The sequence below is a fragment of the Branchiostoma lanceolatum genome, chromosome 1 (genome assembly GCF_035083965.1).
Source record: "Branchiostoma lanceolatum isolate klBraLanc5 chromosome 1, klBraLanc5.hap2, whole genome shotgun sequence".
In the NCBI taxonomy this organism is placed as follows: Eukaryota; Metazoa; Chordata; class Leptocardii; order Amphioxiformes; family Branchiostomatidae; genus Branchiostoma; species Branchiostoma lanceolatum.
In genome coordinates this window covers 26815711-26838913 of record NC_089722.1, presented here as the reverse complement: position 1 = coordinate 26838913, position 23203 = coordinate 26815711, and the positions used below count along the sequence as shown (strand labels likewise).

General features: G+C 41.0%; 1 protein-coding gene across 1 annotated transcript; it reads right to left on the bottom strand.

Moving 5' to 3' along the window:
• Nucleotides 1-67: 67 nt before the first annotated feature.
• LOC136445725 (uncharacterized) lies at nt 68-22222 on the bottom strand. The gene is made up of 7 exons (XM_066443863.1): nt 21229-22222; nt 15259-15998; nt 7882-7947; nt 7481-7657; nt 6675-6809; nt 5661-5803; nt 68-2451 (listed from the first exon to the last, which is right to left on the bottom strand). Exons 1-7 carry the CDS (start codon nt 21443-21445, stop codon nt 2415-2417), a joined length of 1515 nt encoding a protein of 504 aa, XP_066299960.1. The 5' UTR covers nt 21446-22222; the 3' UTR covers nt 68-2414.
• Nucleotides 22223-23203: the final 981 nt, after the last annotated feature.

The following is a 23203-nucleotide window of genomic DNA, read 5'->3' as shown; positions in this document are numbered from 1 at the left end:
ATAACATTTGAAAATGCTAAGTGTGCTGAGTTTCAGCCCTTTCAAATACACCAGGGACATTAAGAAGTTAGTGCTATCAATGCTTTTATTAGTACTGATCCCTATCAAAAATAGCCAGTAGGGAAATGTACACGGTGGCAACCAAAACAGAGCAATATAGTGGAAATATGGAATCTGTCAGGATGGGAATTGACAATCACAAAGAACTCAATGCAGAAAAAAAATTAATCTAAAACACTCAAATCTGGAAAGTAGTAAAATGTATTGGTTTATTATTCTTCAAATCAGCAACATACAACCGACACCGTTTTAAACTTAAAGTCAACTGCCAACTCACAACACTACATTTGTAGACTTGCTATTGTTCTGTGTCTCAACCAGTTACAAGTGTCAAGCAGACACTTCAGTACATGTATAATAACACAAATATCTTTGTATTGCTCCTTCGTGCATAGAAAATACAAAGTTGTAGAGGGGATTGAGGATTGCTTGATACAAAAAGTATCTACTGCATCATGTGCTTTGTCACCTTTTTTCATCAGAATGTCTTTTGCTTCAACAGCGATATATGCCACATCTTTTAAGTATGTTGTCATTGATACATATGCATTTTGCCATTAGATACATGTTTCATATAAGGTACAGTGAAATACATTAAGCATTGCCGGAAAATTGTTACAAAGCATGTGGTTTGGCTCAACTTGCCGTTTCCACATTGTGTAAAATGTAATTCACAACATTGTTACTTTCAGCTTGCAGAGCTGTAAAACAGTATTGTCCCTTGGCAAGAGGATGATTTGCTTTTCTACATTATATTGCACATAAAGTAGTCTGATTTGCTCAAATATTTTAGTAGGTGTCTAACATTACAAGCATGCAACACTGCATACAAATACAAACATGTAGTTTTGACAATTGGGTACAAACATCACAAAGTAGCAAACAGTTTCGCTTGCAAAAGTGGCATAAAAGGTCTGTGTATCGCATATTCATGTCAATATCAGGTACATGTATATTTACATGTATACTGACGCAGTATAAAAATTAAAAACGTATGATTCAAATGGTGTGTACAATAGTTTGTACTAATAATTGCCTTTTAATTTTTTTCAGTTTTTCCTGAACAATTTGCGAATACAATAGCTGAATTGGCGCTTTATTTTGACACATAGCAACATACATACACATATGTATACACATACACACACACATTAGCACCTCACTGAACACACTGTATAAGACACTTGCTAGATCAGGTTTGGCAAGATGTGATTTATCTTTGTTTGCTCGCTTGGTGGTTTATTTGATTGTTATAGGAACCAAGCAAGCCTTTTGTCACTACTACTACATACACCAAGAAAAAGGTGGAACATTGATGTCATCAAACATAAAAACATTACCAGATTTCTTCCTGTAAATACTTTTTGTAATGATCAAAGCTAGCTACAAATTTAGGAAAAATGCAGACAATCTAACATAATGGTATGAACCATTATTACTATTCATAAGAACCACAATTATTGGCTTGTCAATGATGTTATGGCCTCATAACATCTACTGTATTGCAGGATCCTGATTGGTTAATCCTATTCTGTTATTTGATGATAAACCACAGGTTGTCTACTAACGATCAGCACAACTTTGACACATCAAATTTCACACTGCATATCAAAGTTATTGGACCATCATGTTTCAATGTAACATGGATACAAATTGTATCACATGAGAACACTAGGCCAAGGCATGTAGTGTTTATACAGTACATACGCCACGATATACACACCTCAAATAGACAGTATAAAAGTCCAAAAATGGCAACCCTTTCAAAAAGCTGTAACTGTCAATGCCCGTTCCTGCAAACAATATTCTAAACTTCACATCGCCCTTTAATTCTTTTCTCAATTTTCAGCTGACCTTGTTTTAAACCTGATAATTTCGAGACATATCTCGCGTTGCAAATGAAATATGTCGTCATACAGAATTTCTTGTATTCCACAGCATTTTACCAAAGGCACCGAGTATCAAAACAATGCGTTTGAGTCTGCGTTTGTGATAACCTTTGATTAACGTTGGAAAGCACTGATAAAATCGGTCTTTTCACCATGCAAGAATTACAAAAAGGAACGTCTACGTTTGCATGTGTTTATCAAAGTTACCTTGTAACAATGGCGTTAATGAGTAAACAAAAACTCATTTTGCCACTTTTCTGAGATTTTCAGGAAATTGTGTGACAGTCGTACAGTATTTATGATAGCTTGTAGGCGTTAGCTTCACCGTTTGAAGTGTTCCTTATCTGTTCAAGCGAACGTGTAGCGCCTCTCTTCACAGATGGGTGTCAAAGGGGCCTCTCTTGATAGAAACTTGATGTATCTTCTTGTCACTCCCGTAGATAGCCCAGACACGAGGCGGCCGTATCAGTCTTCAGACTGGGACCCGTGGCAGTGCTCACATCTAGGGAAATATCCAGAAATATTACCTGTCAGCGCTTTTGTTTGTTGGTAAAGGACATATCGTCCCATCTAGATCTCGCACTGTGATAACTTCAGCTGACTCCATCACTCTTGTAGATATACGGATCAAGGGCAAACATTGCAACAGCATGGTACAAGGCCAAGTAAATATCTTACTTAGAGTGTGTATTTTAGCAACGACATAGTGTGTGTACTTTTTTGTCATGGCAGTTTGTTTTTTTGCTGATGTTCTGCCGTCATCAGCAACTTCTACCGGCAGATATATTGTACAGCACGCTAGATAAGACTGGTCAATAAATGTAGTAGCCACGGGCGTTTCTAAAATCTAGGTCTCTAATTGTCTTGATTTGATCAGTGACTTGATTTCATTGATGTCATACCCTGGACACTCCAGAACCAATGTAAGCGCTCGAGAAAGATGAGCAATGAAAAATCACGCCAGAAATTTAAAATCCTTTCTTCTTCATCTATCTTAATTTTTTTTTTCTTTTTGCGACTTCAGCAAATCTTTGCCTGTAGTTCCGATGAGCCACAGTTTGCAAACGATGAAAATCGATGTGCGCGTGTATGTCATCCTTAAAACCAGACTTGATTATTTAACACATTTATTTAGTTAGTATTAGTAAAACATGCCAAAACACGAAGTAAGTAAAAAAGTTGTGCTAGTGATTTTTTGTAAGAGTAACTCTCAGTAATCACTAGTAAGAAATTTTCAAATCTCTTACTAGTGATTTAATGAGCTAGCATGCCTCTAACTCATTAAATCACTAGTAAGAGGTTATTAAAATCACTTACTAGTGATTTAATGAGCTAGCATGTCTCTAACTCATAAAATCACTAGTAAGGAATCATTTAAATCTCTTACTAGTGATTAAATGAGCTAGCATGCCTCTAACTCATTAAATCATTAGTAAGAGTTTATTTAAATCACTTACTAGTGATTTAATGAGCTAGCATGTCTCTAACTCATTAAATCACTAGTAAGGAATCATTTAAATCTCTTACTAGTGATTAAATGAGCTAGCATGCCTCTAACTCATAAAATCACTAGTAAGGAATTATTTAAATCCCTTTTAGTGATTAAATGAGCTAGCATGCCTCTAACTCATAAAATCACTAGTAAAGGCATAATTAAACCCCTTACTAGTGATTTAATGAGCTAGCATGTCTCAAAGTCATAAAATCACTAGTAAGGAATCATTTAAATCTCTTACTAGTGATTAAATGAGCTAGCATGCCTCTAACTCATTAAATCATTAGTAAGAGGTTATTTAAATCACTTACTAGTGATTTAATGAGCTAGCATGCTTCTAACTCATAAAATCACTAGTAAGGAATCATTTAAATCCCTTACTAGTGATTTAATGAGCTAGCATGCCTCTAACTCATAAAATCACTAGTAAGAAATCATTTAAATCTCTTACTAGTGATTTAATGAGCTAGCATGCTTCTAACTCATAAAATCACTAGTAAGAGATTATTTGAATCCCCTACTAGTGATTTAATGAGCTAGCATGCTTCTAACTCATAAAATCACTAGTAAGAGATTTTTAAATTCTCTTATAGTGATTTAATGTGCTAAACCTTGTGCGGCTGGGCCAGCTGAAAGTATTACACGGTCGTCGTCGCCACGGACCAGATTCAATTACACCTCACAGCCCTGAGCTGCCATATGGGCCTCATGTGTTACCATTGGTACGCACAAGAAGAGGCCCAAACGTGTCCATCACGTAAGTCTGGGAATGTACTAACGATACGGTTATCTATTACCAAGGAGCCATATCGCTGCTAGTCAAAGTATAATCGAACAAGTGCAACTACACTCTTTACATTACCGTTTCTCTCTTTTCCCACTGGTAAGTAACAGAAAGAGGACGTTTTGAGGCGGTTTACCTGGGTTTTTGAACTTCTTTTCTTTCTTATCATGTCTCCCGATCGAGAGCGCCTCGCCCCCGTTACCTACTCTCCAAGCAGAGGTTGGTGGGAAGATTGTGACCCCTTTATCTTATGCCCCGTCTCTTCAATTCTTGTCCGCTCTCCCCACCAGCGGGTAGCGGACAAAAAACGGGGTCGGGCATATGATAAAATGGTCACAATTTCCCCCACCAACATCTGCTTGGAGAGTACTGGCTAAACAAACATGCCTCTAACTTATTAAATCACTAGTAAGAAATTATTTAAATTCCCAATGGTAACACATGAGGCCCATATGGCCGGCAGCTTAGGGCTGTGAGGTGTAATTGAATCTGGTCCGTGATGACGACGACCGTTTAATACTTTCAACTGGCCCAGCCGTACAGGGTTTATCACATTAAATCACTATAAGAGAATTGAAAAATCTCAAATAAGTGGTTTTAAAGATTCTGTTATAGTGATTTAATGAGTTAGAGGCATGCTAGCTCATTAAATCACTAGTAAGGGTTTTAAAGATTCTGTTATAGTGATTTAATGAGTTAGAGGCACGCTAGCTCATTAAATCACTAGTAAGGGTTTTAAAGATTCTGTTATAGTGATTTAATGAGTTAGAGGCATGCTAGCTCATTAAATCACTAGTAAGGGTTTTAAAGATTCTGTTATAGTGATTTAATGAGTTAGAGGCATGCTAGCTCATTAAATCACTAGTAAGGGTGTTAAAGATTCTGTTATAGTGATTTAATGAGTTAGAGGCATGCTAGCTCATTAAATCACTAGTAAGGGTTTTAAAGATTCTGTTATAGTGATTTAATGAGTTAGAGGCATGCTAGCTCATTAAATCACTAGTAAGGGTTTTAAAGATTCTGTTATAGTGATTTAATGAGTTAGAGGCATGCTAGCTCATTAAATCACTAGTAAGGGTTTTAAAGATTCTGTTATAGTGATTTAATGAGTTAGAGGCATGCTAGCTCATTAAATCACTAGTAAGGGATTTAATATTCTTTCTAGTAATTTAATGAGTTGGGATGCGCTGCCAATTGTTAACACAGGTAAATGCGGTTAACACGTGAATTGACTGAAATACTTTTCTGAACTGCTTTAAAACCGAATCAGTGCGGCCTAATTCTTTTAACGGTTTCTAGTTCCCATTAGTCCTCTTCACAGTGGTTGGTCAATTCTGCATTACGCACCAACTACAAACACTGACAAACATCAACGTCTGCAGCACTGCATTATTTTTGGCGACGCCTTAGGAGTGGAGGCTTTTTTTCTTACCTGGACACTCTATGGCCGTATACACAGCTATCACAGCGATTGCAATGGACGTAATTCCTATCCAAACACCAGTGGCACCCTATACAATGGCTCAACTCATCTGACGAGGTCAGGCGCCCATGGCAGAATGAGTAGTACATATCCTACAAACAGTGAAGATAACGTTACATCGTAAATATCTATCCATCGGGTTGGTCATCTGAAGGTAAGGGTCTTTCTGACACAACCAAAGTTTTGTATCTCCCCATTTTTCGACAGCTAGTCGACTATACATTTTGTACCTTCATCGGGGTGTAATACTTACTAGAGCTCCTTCCCGATTGGAGACGCTGCGGCGAATACAGACGAGGGTATATAAACTCAGCCACGTTTGGGACCGCAGCCTCCTTGCCGCAACGCCGCCATGCGGTAAGGAGTAGCAGAACTCATTACACCCTATAAGAAGGTGCAGAGATGGTGGCACAAGCGCAATACTTTGGCTGTGTTACAAAGAACCTTGCCCTCGAGTAAAATTAACACAGAATTCATGCATGTACTGAAAACAGCATTGATGGATCAAACTTGGTAACATACATTTTCAGCAATATCATGTGGTGGGTAAATTCCAAATGTGTGAAATGAACAGTTCAACTAATACTAGTACTATGAGAGAGTAGATGAAAAAAGAAAGAGTACATGGTTGTAGCTGTATGCCTCCGCCATTTTGCTTTTTCGACTTTTACATTGATATATTATGGGGAAGGCCCAGGTGTACTTGGTTAGATTGTGTTCGAAGATGTCAAGCTGTGCATAGGAAATAACAACATAACGACTCAAGACTTGGAAATACTGGCCCGAGATCGCCTGGGATGGAGAAAGATGGTACGCATAAGACGGAAAACCCTTGATGTGGGCAACTCAGACAAAGGCCGAGGAGACCTCACCAAGTTCAAAAAATACATTATGGCCCAAGTGTCGGAGGGGTGGACTCCGGTAACATAATGGAATTCCCCATTTAGACAGTACGAAGTTTACCTTGTCTGCGTTAGTATGTAGGAACTCTGCGACAGTGGCGCGGCTCTTGAGCAGGTCAATGGCACTTGTGATGTGTTTGTCTCCGGCCGCCGCCTCCTCCTCGTCACTGCTGGTGGACGGCACAGTGAAGGCGTTCTGCGGATGGCAGATTCATTCTTCAGCATGTAAGACTCAATTTTTAAGCATTCTCATTAACAGAGCTTTGCCGCGGCGGCCTATACAGACCCTACCGGTAACATTTGTCTGGGCCTCCACGGGAGAGCTCAGTGAAGTAGAATAATTTAAAAGTCGTATAGTTTGAAAAGCCCAAATTTGCCCAAAAAAATTTTCCCCTGCACATTTGTACCTATATAATTCGGATAAGATTTTGTCATGTCATCGTGGTATTTTGTACACCCCACTCCCCCTTTGATTTATGCCAAATCCTCCTGATCATTATTCCCTATTCTAAAAAGACACTGGAATTTTTATGCTAGAATGTTAGAATATTTCATGTAAACGAGAGGTGTAAGATGTGGAGCAGAAAGAGCAACGGCCACCTGTCTAACAACCCACAATTGCAAAGTCCTTCCCACACCATATAGTGTATAGAACGGCGCCCATCTCCGTTTCTTTAGCCCTTGGGCCACACAGCAGTGCAATGACAGATAATACTACAGCTCCCAGTTTACTGGTACTATTTCCCAAGTACTGAGTGCTTAGCAGAGAAAAAGTATGAGTCGGTCGGGAATCGAACCCTCGACCTACCGCTCCGTACCAACACTTTCTTTAGATAACTCCTTTATAAAAACAATATGTTGAACAACCTTCTCTGCTACATGTGCTGGATTCCTGTTCATGGGGCAGGAGAGGACCTCCTCCATCTCTGCGCCGGTGGTGCAGTGGAAGTTGACCCACTCCCGGAAACACACGTGGTACTCCGCCGGCAGAGAGATGTAGTTGTTGACAGACCAGCGCTTTGTACCAACGTTGATATCCACTAGCTGGGATCCAGAGAATAGATTATAGTTTAGAACACGGAATATTGCGTTGTCAATTTAGCTTTCTTACTAGTGATGACCCATCGTGTAAGTGCGCCAACCAGAAGTATTGCTATGTGGATATTTCTAAATATCCACATAGCAACTCTTAAAATTATTCCTAAATTTGTGTTGTCCTTCATACACACAAGAAGATGACACACGTGTGTCTTATTATCACACTTTACCTTGGACTCTGCCTCGAACCCATGGTTCCGCAGAACATCTAAAATCTGGTCACGTCTCTGGGTGTCCTGTAGTCATGGGAGGAACAAAAACAACATTAAATACAGGCAGAGGTAAAAAAAAGAATTAGCAAGCTTTATGTGGTGTAGAAATTGAAGGATTTAACAGTGAAGTGAATATTTAGAAATGAAATAGCGTTGGGGCATTGTTAAACGACGTGAAGAATGTTTGAAAATCGTCTGTTTATGTTCATATCATTCGAGTCTATCAAAACAATACAGTCCTTTGCGATCCTAGCTGTGGCTTAAAGTTGTTTAAAGTTAAGTTTGAGTGATTTCCACGTCATGTATTTCATAGGGCGGCGCCTATCACCGTCACTACACGTAAATAGCCCTTGGGCCACACAGCTATGCACACACTCCAGCAGGGGGCAGGTCCACTGGTGTGTATTGCGCGGATAATCATATCTGGGGCTCAGAATTGCCTGTCAAAACCTGTCAGCGCAACTTTCCATCTCACGTATCCACTCACAGGTGGCACCACACCCCGTGACTCTTTCATGCGATTTTATCTCGACGTTCCCAGCATAATTGATCGGGTTTATCTCTCAACAGTACCCATATTCGAAGACCGATAGCTTCACAACCAAATTGCACAGTCATCAAATACTACCGCTCAGTTTCCCAACATTCGTCTTGATATATACATATACAGACGATATATGGTCCTATTCTCTTCCCACCAAAGTTTGTTGATACAAAAACGCTGCAGTGCATAGTGATGAGATGTTGCAAAGGATATAGACGAATTATTCTTGCCTTTTTCAAAACTTATGCTATAAATCAAGACAGTACTACTACTTGTAGTCATATTTAGGTTGTACATAATTATGCAGCTGCGAGATCTCAGTGTTATAAGGTGTTGTGAGTATATATGATGCACATACAGGTAAGGCCTCGGTTAGAATCTTCGTACGTACATCGTACGATCACAAAGGGCATTCTTTGGATAGACGTGCGTAAGTCGTACAACCTTCAGTTGTCCTGTTACAAAAACGGCTGTCTATGATCCTAGTCTGCTGTTGGTTTTGTCACAGCCTGATTGAAAATCAAGTTCAACATCAAAATCGTACGACGGTTACGACGACCGTGCCGTAACATGTAATGGTTGGTGTGCATGTTCTTTTTCAGGAAACTCAAGCTAGCCCCATTTTTATGAAGTCTTAAAGGCTTAGGAAAGACTCCCCCGCTGTCTTCAGATTCCTGTGACCAGTTCGTTACCGCAAATACGACGGTCGCCGAATGATGGAGCGCCGAACGCTTCACGGGCGAGATTTATTGAACTTTCCATTCATACGGAATGAAAGCAATAACTCTCGCAGTAAGTAGTCCGTGTGATGTTTCGACCGTGAATTGGGCTTTCTTTATTAAAGTGCTATAGGAGCAGTAAAGCCGTCATATATCTAGCTACCTGTCATTGTGAATTTCTGTAGAAGAGGCAAAGGTCATTTGTATGAAGAATGTTTCACTTATAATGTGCTACCGGCTGATGTATGTGTGTTAGTTTGTCCAACGGTAGCATTTGTCTTTGTAGAAAGGTTATGGCATAATGATAGATTAGTGTTATACCATTCGTGCATCTTGATTTCAATCTGCTGTTTGCCAGTAACGAATACACCCCTGCAGTTCTTGCGGAAGTTGCTAGGAGACCAAACCTTATGCCACTTCTTTCCGAGCATGAATTCTCTGTACCACCCAAATATCGTGACCACAGTATATTCAGAACACGAGGTACAAAAACGGAAGTTCTGCTGTAGTGCCGAGGAAAGCCGACAGGGGGATCTTCTAAAGGTCAGGATATAACCATGTTTACCAAATTTTGCAGCAATCCGTCCGGAGTTACATGTATACTGTTCAGCCACAAACACTGATATAACAAACAAAGGCTACCATATATACCAACAACTGAAGGTGAAAACGTTGATAAAAGAATAGCTAGAATAGCTAGAAACTGTGGACTTGATCTCAAAAGGGGTCCGGATAAGAATAAAGAACAGCCCCACACTCCCTCCTACTTCCAAACATCATTGATCTGCCAGGACCTCATCATTAACTGTGGTTTTCCCTGGCGCCGATGTGTCTTGATGTTACGGAGGCATCTCTGTTTTCAATGGGGAGGTACCGATGAAAAGTCACACAGTGTCAGATCTGTACGTGAACCTGCATGAGTAGCAATCCATAAATCAATCGTCTGTTCAGCACCGCAGCCGCAGTGATCCTTGATCCGTGTCTATATCATATTTCATACCTTATCCACTGCTGAGGTTTTTGATACAAACGACCATGAGCAAAGGAACTGCAATGCGCAAACACATTCGATGACATGCCTGAATTTGAATGTTGGCGGTATGGTGGTTTTGTTGCTGTTGATTTAAAATCTAAAGGTTCTGTGCTCGAACCCATAGCAGGTCCCAACGTTCTGGTCCCTTGGAAAAGACACTTTCTACTAATTTTCACACTGAACACAGGTGCAAATTAGTACTTATCTTCGGTTGTGGACGTTTTTTTCTGGATGGGACGTAAAGCTGGAGGCCCCATGTTTCTAGAAACTACATATCGAGCACGTTAAAGAACCCACCACACTTATTGATACGATATCGATTTCCATCCAGGTGTGAGTGGATCAACCCCATCAGTCTGGTGCTTTTCAGCTACAAGTTAAACAGATTATGCTGCATGGTACTTTCAAAGCTCAATAACAAAAATTCTCAATTTTTTAAGGGGAAAGCCATATCATGTGTACGTATGCATCATCAAGATTTTTTATCCAACTCTTAAAAACGTTAACATTTCTGGCCTGTAAACTCTACTTGTACTTATGTAACGCGGGAAGCCAATCGTTTTGATATAACCTAAAAAATCGATTGAGATGATGGAAGGCGTGCCTCGCCACCTGTGACAATGACTAACTGTAGTATTTGGAACCACTGTAACTCTACGCCCGTTTCATCAGGCGTTATTAGTGTTGTTCTGGTGTCCACGTAATTGGGGTTATATTCGGACTGGTGCAAAATTTGAAATTGTTCTTTGACAAACGGCCCTGGGATCAGGGGACGCTGGACTGAATATTGGTTGTAACAGGTAATCAGTATATGCCGGCTTCGTGTTTTACTTATTCTTAGTCAAAATGAGTCAGGCAACACTGTATGACTCAACTTTGATCATAAGGTGCTTGGGAAATAGGGCTGCGTGACTGAACCGGTACAACACAATGTAAATCATTCATGTATACAGGTACAGAATACCGGAACATTAATGTACCGGTACTATACCTGAATAGTGTTTCACTCAAGTACAAGCTTATTGCGTTACTGAGTATGTGTTATTCCTACCACAAAGATTAAATTTTACCACTGAGAATATATGACAAAATTGAAACCAGCACCATATTTCCTTTGAATAAGAATATTTCATTTTCTCGTGACAGTACGCCCTTTGTACGAGATACCCCAAGACTATCAATAGACAATCTTTTAACTGACTATTCATGTTTCTATCTCCATTGAAGACCATATGTTTCTCTGTTGAATCGTTCAGGTGCAGGTACAGCTCCGGACCTGCACAAGATGTTATGTTTAGGCACGCAGCTCCATTGGGACACCTTCAGAGTTTCATAATCTGTGTGTTATGTTTGCAATTTTCAAAAGGTGACTCAACTAGCAAACTCCTTGATGTATGTAACGTACACGCGAGCCAAGACCCTTAACGTGACCCCTAAGACGCTTGCCTTCGAGCCACCACGTCTCAAAGAAACGTCCCATAGTTTTGAGTTAAAAGGGTCAGTCAGGACGTCGCCATGATTGTAATACACCGTGCATGATAAAGTATAGAGTCACATTGTCGGTCCTAAGAGAGATGGAAGGTTATGGTTTTAACCCCAGGAGTAGAGTTTGAGTTGTACACGCGTCGTTGCACTTTGTAACTGTAATCTGTTTTACCCAGACGTACCTACAGTTGTAGGTAATGCCCTTTAGACCTCCATTGTGTACTCTATAAGAGTTGTACAGCTACAGAGACGACATGGCTAACGATCTAACGTAAAAGGGTAGCTCCTGAAACTTTTGATTTGAAACCTTTTCAGTAACATGCTAGGGAGTCACAGGGAGGAAGGATATATACGAGAGTAAAATCAAATCGAGGGTTTTGTGAAGTGTTGCAGCAGTTTAACGTAATTAATGCAACTGAGTTGTACAATACAGAGACGACATGGCTAACGACATAACGTAAACGGGCATCCCCTGAAACTTTAAATTTGAAATGTTTTCACGTATCACCAACAGGATAGGGGCGTAGCTTGGAAGGATACATGTATATGACAACATAATGCTGACTGAGTTTTTTGTACTCATTTCAGCAGGTCAACGTAATTACGGCAACTGAGTTGATATGTATTCATAATGTTTGACATGTACGAACTTTATATATGAAATTCATATATATATATTCTGTTGATAGATTTGATTACATACTGAGAGGAGACAATCCTTACTGTGTTCAAATAGGTATATACATGAAAGAATGTTTGGACATAAGAACAAGTAATGTATAAGTATACGACACGCTAAATTTCAATATGTTGCCCTATTCCATATGATTGTATGTAAACAAACTCATTAGTATAAACTTTGTTTGTTGGCATGTATGTATGTATGTATGTATGTATAGATTAAGTAGACCTTACGAGAGTCGCTGTACTTTTGTTGTGTCAATAAAGATCTGTCTTTTATATAAAGTTCGTACATATCAAACATGAAAGTTATTTAGTGCAGAAAAGCTTTTGGTTAAGCTATAGCCTGTATAAGACCCCATGAAGGAGAAAAATTGACCAGTTTCCTTTTACCTTTATGTGCTTTGAAGCTACCAAGCTGGTGTCCTAATGCATCGCTCTCGTTTGAATTTGATTTCTTCGCAATGAAATTAATTATTAATTGTCTTCTGGGCTACCGTTAAATCCGATTCCAATTCTTTGACATCAAATGTCACTCAATGTTTTCTCCTACACAATTTTGATGATAGCATGCACATCATGCGTCAGTGAAAAATATTATCATAACGCGTTAACGCCTAATAGATTAATAGCGAATAGATTTACGGGTTGAAAATACGCCATTTCTATCATTGTTATGATCGATTTTGTGTTGGTTGAGAAGATTTGGTCTTTTAATGTCTAACTCATTAGGAGACCCATTTTCTTGACCACAAGGGGATTATAGCTGTAGATTAATGTGGTGTGAAAACCGGGTTACTCACGCCATGAAGGGAGGCACACTTTTCCTAGTATGTAGGCTTTTAGGGCATGCAATCTTTAGAGGATAATGTAAGGAATTTGCACGGCACCACGCGATTTACGCATTCAAGTCTCAAAATATCACATACATATACAGGTTAGTGCAGGTAACATTGGAGCTGTACGGGTATTTCTGATGTCTACCTGTACCTACCCTGCACTGGTTCATGATAAAACACTAAGTTTACGTAGGTCCAGTAGTATTCCATAGCAGAATGCTTGAATACAATAAATAAAATAATTGAAAATATCACTTCTGGGTATTTCGGACCCTGACTTGCTGCTGTTTCATTTGCTGCTGAAAATATTTTCTCAGGTACTGCACATGTATATCAACATTATCGACAGCATTTGAAATCAAACGTTTCTTTCAACTATATTCTACTCTTTTACCCGAAATTCACACATCCCCTCCCATCCCCCTACCCATCAAAGAGGACAGCCCTCAGAGGGGATATAATCTAGTCTATATCAACAGTTAGTCAGTCGCGAGACAATAAATTATTCAACTATATAGCAGATGAGGGACCGAATTAGGTTCATTTACTCCCTGTCTACAGCACATTAAGTATACATACCTGTCAACGTGTTTTTAAAGGCGGGGCGTTTGTGTTTTTTATGAACGTGTACATGTACGTATGTCAACTGAATAATACTTTGTTAGTTGTTATTCATCCAACCCAACTGTTAAGGCTACTTTTAGATATTTTCTTATCCACCTTTTTTATTGATTAAGAAAACCACCCTTTGCCTTAACATTCTCGTAGACTCCAACCTTTTCTTACCAAAAGTCTTCACCAACCTAGCCTGCTCCTTAAAACGAAATAGCCCTGATTATAAGTTAAGACGTTTTACGCTAAAAGCGAACATTTTATGAACATACGCACCATTAGTGGTGACATCCTAATCCCCTAGGGCTCGTTGAGAGAATAAGCATTACTCATCCTACAGTCACTGGATGTACTAAAAGTATAGGTTCGACCTTTCAGGGGAAGGTTATGGTCAGCGTTCATCAGAAACTGGTGTGCAGCGAATTGGGGTCGCCGTGGTTTGACCTTTCGTAATTTTACGGGTCATAGGTCGCAGATATGATGGATTTGGAGGGCCTCCCGTGTCATAAGGCGATTAATTTCGGGAAGGCAATCGAACCCTGGGGTCAACTGAAAGCTTCATCTCAATCGTTGTTTGCAGCCACCAAATCAGCCCCATACGGGCTACAGGCAAACGGCAACACGCTGTACATGTCTGTTTTTTTATTCTAAACATGGCTTTTACATTGACATACATTAGTCATGTTAGTGTATCCATCCCTTGCCTCGTTTTGGCGCCAACTCACGCACTTTCTCGCCAGGCTTTGCTCTCGCGGGAGTACATATAAAAATGGCGCTCATTCTTTTGGCAATGTCTATCTATTGTGCCCGTTATGACATGTTTTAAACAAGGCACGTATACCAGACCGTAACTATAATGATGGTGTAGTGGAATCTCTGGGGCTTGCCTTGATACTGCTGTCACGATGGAGATAAGGGAGGCCAGGGCAGAGAAATCAGCAGTCCTTACATTTTTTATTGACCCATAGAGTTCTAACATCACTTGTCAGTGACAGCCCCAAAGGCTGAATGAAAAGAACTACATTCAAAAGCTGTATCACCAGTTTGAACGCCTTAGTGCAGATACCTTTCAAATGTATGGTCCTGGGATCATTGTATGTGTTCCAAGGTATTAACACTGATGATTTTATGTTTGAAAACGCTGGGAATTCTCATTTTTCAACCGAATGAACAACAGAGTTTCACATGTCAACGGAAAGAGAATTTCCCAGTGGTTTGAATTTGGAATGAGCCATAGATCTAATCACGGATCCCACTGCATGCTGGGCAACACAGGGGACTGTGGGACACACAAATGGCAACATGGACCGGACTGTACGGCTCTGCAGGCGCGTTGTTATGATAATGATAATGATATTGTTTACATGCAGTGGGATCCGTAAAAATGTGGCATTAGAGAAGTTTAAGAAGAGAGTACCGTACATTTCCATCCAGCGTGATCTCTTCCTCTGGTGTCCTCTCTTCTTCAACAGAGGTTGCCTGATCCTCCCCTTGAGTTCCCAGATCTTCTCCCAGACTCACAGGGTCCCTTCGCTCCGCCCCCACACTGTTCTTTCTCCCCGTCCCCCTCTTTCTCCTATGGGAGCCCTTTTCTATGCTCCGGGTGGTGTATTCATCCTCTAGCCCCGCCTCTAGGGCGCCCGGAGACCTGGACAAGACACTGTTAGACACATGTCGTCTCCTGGGTAGGAACAAGTCCTCGTCTGAGGGTGAGTCGGGCGTTCTGTCTCCCTCAGATGAGATGGCGTCCTCCACGCTGAGAAAACGTCTCCTTCTCCAACTCCACGACGAGGATGGTGGATTTTCTAGATCTTCGTCCGACGAGGAGCCATTTCTGTTCGAGTTTCGGGCGGACCGTATGACCTTGCCGTTCAATAAAACTTTCGGAGACCTTCTATCGTCGGGGGAGACGGCTTTGGATATGTACTCTTCCTGAAGAAAAGCGTCTTCGTCGAAACCTCGTTCATCGTCGGGCGTTTCCGCCCACATTCGTTTCTGATCGGGTGTCCTTTGAAAGTTCTGCTCCTGCTCGGACCAGCTTCGTTCGTTGTCGGGTGTTTCGACCGGCCAGCTGTCGACATGCTCTTCGGGGGTGTCGACGTAGTGAGAGTGTACGATGGACGGTTTTGTCCACCTTGCATCGTCTTCGCTGTCTGGTGTGCCTGTGGATCGGAAAGAAAATCTGAATAGAATTCTGACTCAGAAAGACACACACACACATAAAAGAACGCATGAGGAGGAAGGTACTGTGACGAAGAGAATGCGAAAGGGTATCATTAATCACCCCATAGATAGAATTTCGTGGATCCGGGGGTTCCAATCCCGCTCGGACACGCTTGTGAGGGGTAGCATTCGGCTATTCAGATGGGCACGTAAAGCCGGCGAACGCAAATCAATGGCGATAACCGCGAGTAGCTGAGATTGTCAAATGAAACATTGCTGCAGGCAAAACGACTACAGATGACGGCAAAATGGATTGCTTTGGCCTTCAGGTTTAATGGAGATGAATTTGTAGATCCATAAAATACTGACAAAACGTGGCGATAAAACGGATATCTTCTATAGTAGCCAATCCATGCTCATTGTTTTTCGATTAGCATCTAGATAAGCTACACTGTATGGGTTATCTTGATATCAAGCGCAAATGTTTGATAAAACGAATTCAAACGGGCTTGCTGTCAAAATAAGCATTTTCTGTGCTGCAAAGACAGAGCTTAGATATCTTATAAATCCAACCGATAAAAATGTGAACAAAAGTGTTGTAGTATTTCTCTTATCGCCTAATCATATGAATATTGCATCATGGCATTGATTGGACATTCAATGCGCTTTATTCGTTCCTGATTATAAGAGAGGTTTTGTGTTTAACGAAAAAGGTTAAAATGTTTTATTTATTCTTTGGTACCATATGAATACATTCACGTTGACACAGTTGGCCTTGAAGTTAGGGTTGTTAACTCAGAATCCTAAATGTTCTGGGTGCCAAATAGCCTAGCCTGACGTAATATGCAGCTGGAAGTTAACGCACAGAAACGGGTGTGTTACGCCTTAAGGTGTCTTACCAGTTATGCGATGCAAGTAAAATGTTGTACAGCAAATTTACAATATCACATAACACCATCTGCCTTTATGAGTCTACCATCATGTTATTGTAGATCGTAAATTCTCTGGTCTCCGATGTCGTTCCGTTTTCCCTGTAGCGCCCATATGATAGATTCCTTGATTGCCAGGAAGGTCGTTGTAGCCGTTCCACTCCTAGCCCATTCATTTTCCTGTTAGTCTGATTGGGAATATATTGAATCAGTGATTGATGCTCCCGGGCGTGTAGCAATATCCGGAAGGGGTGAGGAGGGTGTCAAATCCTTCCGCCGTGTCATAGAATAACAGGTTTGAATTTAAAGGTAATAAAACAGGTCGAAGTGGAAACGTAATGCTCTTTTTATAGCTTGTAGTAAAATATGTGTCTTCCCTACGGCTCACGTTTTCAGCCAAGCACCTCTACTCTTCTTAATAAGAAGGTTTAGAATAATACCTCACGTGCTGATATTTGACGTCTGATGCCAACGCATGAATTTAAAGCTCCTGCATACAAGGGTTTACGGTCCCATCCGAAATAAAGAATGCAACCTTTCACAATCGTGCCCGAGCGGGGTTCGAACCTCCACCCTCTGGATCCACGAAATTATATCAGTATGCGAAGTAGCGTGCCCCTAATGTCCTATATCAAGACGCACGACTTAGTCGTTGAGATTGTAATTTACATAGCAGAACACTGCGATGTCATATTTTGGTTATACGCATGACTACTAAAACGAGCTACCGCTCTTGTGTGTTATTACATAAGGCCGTACGACAATCAATCCTGGCGGAGGTCCAATGCCAACGTACGTAGGAATGAATATTTGGCACAGTTCCCTGACATGTTTCATTTCCTGTTATGTCAGGCAATGACCCTGAAACACTAAATAGCATCCAATCAAATCCGTTTATTGCTCTCACCCCTATAGCAACAGGGAACCTGCATTCTATACTGTGATGTTGCGAAAAACATAGTCTGCATGTTTGACTAACATGATTATATACATTTATTCAAAAGATGTTAGGTCCTAGTTTGAATTGTTAGATTCTGGCAGGACTCCAAGCCAGTGATTCCCACCGGCCAAATTCGGCAAGTAAATCAATTCAAATTGTAGCTATAGCTGTGCATACGAGATGTTACCGAACAGCGTAAGCATAGACTACATGTCTAGACCCATAGTCTGTGTAACACTGACTCAAAGTCTCTTGTTCTGGTTAACGATGTACTTTTCATGAAAGGGGTCAGTGTTGGGTTAGGATATCTGATTTTCCTTTGGGTATCATTGTCGTCAGCGAAAAGCAACAAATAAAAACCAAGTATGAGAAAACCCCTATAGATTATTTCCCCCAAACAACATTGCAATATCTGTGTGCATATGAAACTATCTAGCTTTCAAGTTTTGTGTCTGCTTTTAGATTGTGAATTGTGTGATGAAGATTATGCAAACACACACTGTCATGCTAACGTGGAAGAGGGGCAATTAGACATATAAAACCTCCATTATTTCTATTACCCAATAGACCTTTATTGCAACAATTTAGAGATATTGGTGCAATCAAGACCCGTAATTCAAGTGCAGCAATAAAGTTGACTGCGATCGTTGCAATTTGATATTCTAGATGCAATTCGTCATGCTGCTATGGTTGCGTTCTGCAAGAAAATAACGGGACAATAGTACAATAACAACAAGAACAAAGAAATCATGATCTTGCATAGGAATGGTGATATCATAAAAGCATTACCACAAATATATTTATGCTGGTTCTCATCTCCAGGCATTTCTGTATATGTTACATTAGTGGAAATATAACATCACCGCTTTAACCCAATTGCATACTTAATCTATCTTCAATTTCAATTGAAAGCTCAGTCAGAGATATATAACAAGGGCGTCAAGATATACAACACAAGGGCCACATAACATGACAAGCCCTTAATTCGACCTTGAGGCAATTTTTATCCCATTGGTGCAAAGCAGACATGCAGCATCAGCTTTATCTGTTCAGTGTTGTAGGACAAGGTAATCACTTTTGTACAGTACAGTTGTCCTTGGCCTATTTTTGAGCGTGTTCAGAATTCTAACAGTCTCGGACCATGGCTCTTCATATCAGTGTTTAGTGGGATGTACGTGTGGATGACCTTTGGAAGAGTAGACCATTTAGTAATTTGGCAATCTATAACAGATTAGCGCCCCCCTCCCCCATGGTCTCGAAGCAGGTTTGTTTGGACATACGTATTACTGGCATATGACTTTGCGTTTAGGAATGATGCGCAATTTCCTATTCTGGCTACGATTAAAACAAATCTACCAAGTTTTTCATCAAAAGTTGTTATGCTGGATTTTCTGAATTGTTGATGTTGTGGATTTAAATATGAAATGATTCAGTTCAATTCCAATTCATTGCAGAACGAAACATTACCAAATACGGTGGGCCCGGCTTCTTATTGCATCGCTTCAAACGGCGGGTGGAGTTAGATATGAGCAGTTTAGGCGTGACAGGTCGTGCGGAGGGATATAGATAGCTCCCGCCACGTGCCTGTGACTCTTGGTGTGTTGCACCGACGAGCAGTTATACGGACTGAGCAATTCAGATTCAGAATTTGGGCATTCAAAACTGTCCCAAATGATTCGTCCTAAATGATCACCATCATCATCATTGGTCGACCCCAGGGGGGACGGGGCAAGTCCATGCACAACTTCCGATCACACCAGTCTGTCTGCCATGGCCGCACTAAGGCCTGGATCGTGTTTTTCCCCGGGCGGGGCCTCCACAGAATGAGTGAGGAGATAATCTCCTCACTTGCCCGAAGGCAGTGACCAGCAAACTGGACCCTTCTCTGTCTGAGTCTGTGTGACACCCGTGGTAGAGAACCGTAAATGGTCTGAATAGTTGGGTGATGTTTCCAACTCAAGTTTTGTGCTTTGCGTAGAAGTGAAGTATTAGTTCCATCTAGTTTAGTTTCTTCTCCTAAATGATACGATCCTGTTCATCCAATTGCAATCCTTAGCTTAACGTCCATTTCTCTCAATGTTCGCTTTTCAGGGAACAATTTAAGTTCATAATGTTACAGTCAATGTTTAACTTATTGTTTTGTTGTAGATGAATGATAGAGTTATAACGTTAGATGACTCAACTGATTGTTTCTTATATATGTTTCATTTTAAGTTTGAGTTGGTTCTGTCATACGTGTACATGTATAGACTAGGCCTGCTTGATAATAAGCTTGTTCAAAGCTAAATTCTTATTCTATTAAGAAAATATTTAAAAAATCCTGAAGACCACCTTTCCCTAGGTTCTCAATGGAATGTCTCAAACTGCTTTCGGGGAAAATTAGGGGCAGTAACGGTGTGGTATAATGCAAAACTGGCCCAAACCTGTGATTTTATTGCTGCCTGATGGCCCATTGCCAGCAACACCTAATAAAACAAACGTTCGCCTCTTCGAATCCTTAATAATAGTCGGTATGTACAACCCGTTGTGGGGAGGGGGGCAGTGGCAAATGTGAACAAACCAGTCAAAACGATGACGAATGGTTTATAATGTGGTCGGCAAAATCCTATTATACACCAGGGCATTCAATATGTTAATGAAGTACTGGCGTAGATTGGGAATTCACCTATTGTTCTTCCTGAAAACCGCAGTGATGTCGTCTGCATACTTAATGAATCCATTCTGACACATCGACATCCAATATTCTGACGTATCAGCGTATTTTTGATAAGCCTGATATTTTTAGATTTATATTCCATTCTATGAAGCGTTTAAACGTAATCTGCAACGGTTTGATTTTATGATACTTGATTTTATTGGCGTTCAACCCTTTATCTGGCACTTAAAACCATGAACCTGTTTCACTGTCTTTGATGATACCGCCATGGTATAATGGTAAAACTAATTATCCGTTAACGTGTACATGATATTGCATGGGCGTTCACCGTGAGCCCTGCTACTCTATTAACAACGGCACGAAAATGTAACTTGCTGTAATGATCCTCTCGCACGAGTAGGAAAAATATAACTGCCTTAAATCTTGCGCTGCCCCAAATCCCCCCGATTCCACCTCTCTAATGACCTTAAGGTGTGATTTAAGGTTGGGGATACACCTGCGCGTAGTTTGGAGCGTTGTGAGCACGTCGTCTCCGCGGCTGACCCCTTCGCCCCGGCTCCAACGTCCATATCAAATAGAAGGAACTCCCATTGATTTTCCATAAGCTGGCTATGCATCATGCAAACCGTGCCTGTGTGGAAAAAACAACCTTTGTTTCCACGAGCTGGGCGCGAACAAAGCTGTAGCGTGAATGTCGTACATACCTGCAACAACCAGCCCGAGAGCTCGTGTAGGCCGCACGCGGCCCGTGTTCAGGGGCTCTTCGGGGGAATCAGGCGTCAGGTCCAAGCGATTTGTAGCGGCGATGCGGTCGTTCCAGGAGAAACCGTCAAGATGCTGCAGTTCCTTCAGACTCGGGCGTTCTCTCTCCAACACCTGTCCCTGTTCCCTCCGCTCGTATCCTTCCAGTCGTACCGCCATGATGTCGTCTGAGAGCCCGGCTCACGCTCCTTCGGTGACCAAAACAAAATATGTATATTTCACACAGACATGAAACAACAATAACAGACTACACAGTTGTGTACATGCTGCTGCCGTGGCTGGCGATGATGCACTGAAGGCTACACATTCTCCCAGTGCCACTCCGCAGGTTGATGGTCCGAGTTATCGTAGATCTTCACGCTTCGGCTTACAGGGGGAGATTCAGCAACAACACCAGAGACGTATATTCACGACCCTACCATACATAAAACTTGTACAGTCCCTTCTGTATATCAAGCGGCATCAGTGTACTATTGCCGCCTGGTCATCTGGCGGTGGGTTTCCGTACAGTGCACTTTCAACAAGCGTGTATCACTCTCATGTTTTAGGCCGAAAAGGCGTGCCTCCTGGCTATAACGACATGAATATTACATATACAGGCGGTCGGCTTGTATCTACCAAATCGCACACGCGACCGTGGTGGCCATGAATGTTCAATTTCACTGAATATTCAAAAGGCCCGTATTCCATCTGGTGAGTGCTATACGCGTCCTATCTTTCTCACTAACTATCGCTCATCTCACATTCCATCCTCGCAGCGTATTCTATCGGACATGCAACAGGACATGCTGAATATTCTGGGAGAAAGTCATAGCCCAATCTCTGGCGCAAATACAACAATCGAAATGAATGCCCAAGTCAGCATATGAAAGTGATGTATTTGATTTTTTTCTGGCACTCTCTTCTGTATCAATGAACATTAAAGGACCGAGTTGGAGGATGGATATGTCCAAATCTTTAATCTATGAAACGATCTCCGGTGCGAAAGCACTTTGGGTGCATCCGGTCAGATGGTGACTGCCTTGTTATAGAGCGGTGGATGGCGAAATCGAATCTAGTAACCCGTCACGATCCCACTGGGACAGAGTAACACTTAAGCATGCGTTGATAATTCAGAGCACGTGGTATGTAGCGTACATGCACAGGCTTTATAATCTTCACGGGAAGAGATAAGAAGACGGTGTCACACCAAATGATTTCACAGTCATACCTCAGGAGGTATAATCTCGAAATGTATTTCAGTTTTAAACTCACAAATTGTTCAGCACGCGTAAGATGTCGTCTAGATAGTCATCAAGAGCGAATATAATGTTGGTCATACATTGATATAAGATATCTAAAATGAAAAGGTTTTCAGTTGGAAGCGAAGTTTATTACGTACAAGATCAAATCATGTGCATCAAGAATGAAAATAAGATTGGGAAGACAAGGTGATTGGTCGAAAGATAACCTTCTCCAAGGCGACCCAACTCTTAAGACTACAAAACAATGGTATATGCTAGCATATTAATAACAGGGACATGAAAGTCCTTGTACGCAGCTGGAACAAATTATGTACCCTATAAAGAGTAAGGTTTCTGAATTGGAAACCGTACCTTTGACATATATGCCGGTACTGCGAATGCTGTGTCGGATGGCACAATACCATTTCAATAGATTGGATCTATGAAAGTTGAATTTAATCCCTTGTATGTCGACACCCCCATAAAAGATTTATTAGATCAGGCATAATCAATAATGGGATGAAGAAAGAAAATATAGGCTGCCCGACTGGGCTGTCTACATGATCCAATCTCGATCGATTATCTTAAACAAATCAGACTTGCTGGAAAAGTAACAAGACTTGCGGTGAATCCTTGTCTTACACGTCATTAACGATGCTGTACCTATACTCCCAAAACATTGCTTGTTATCACT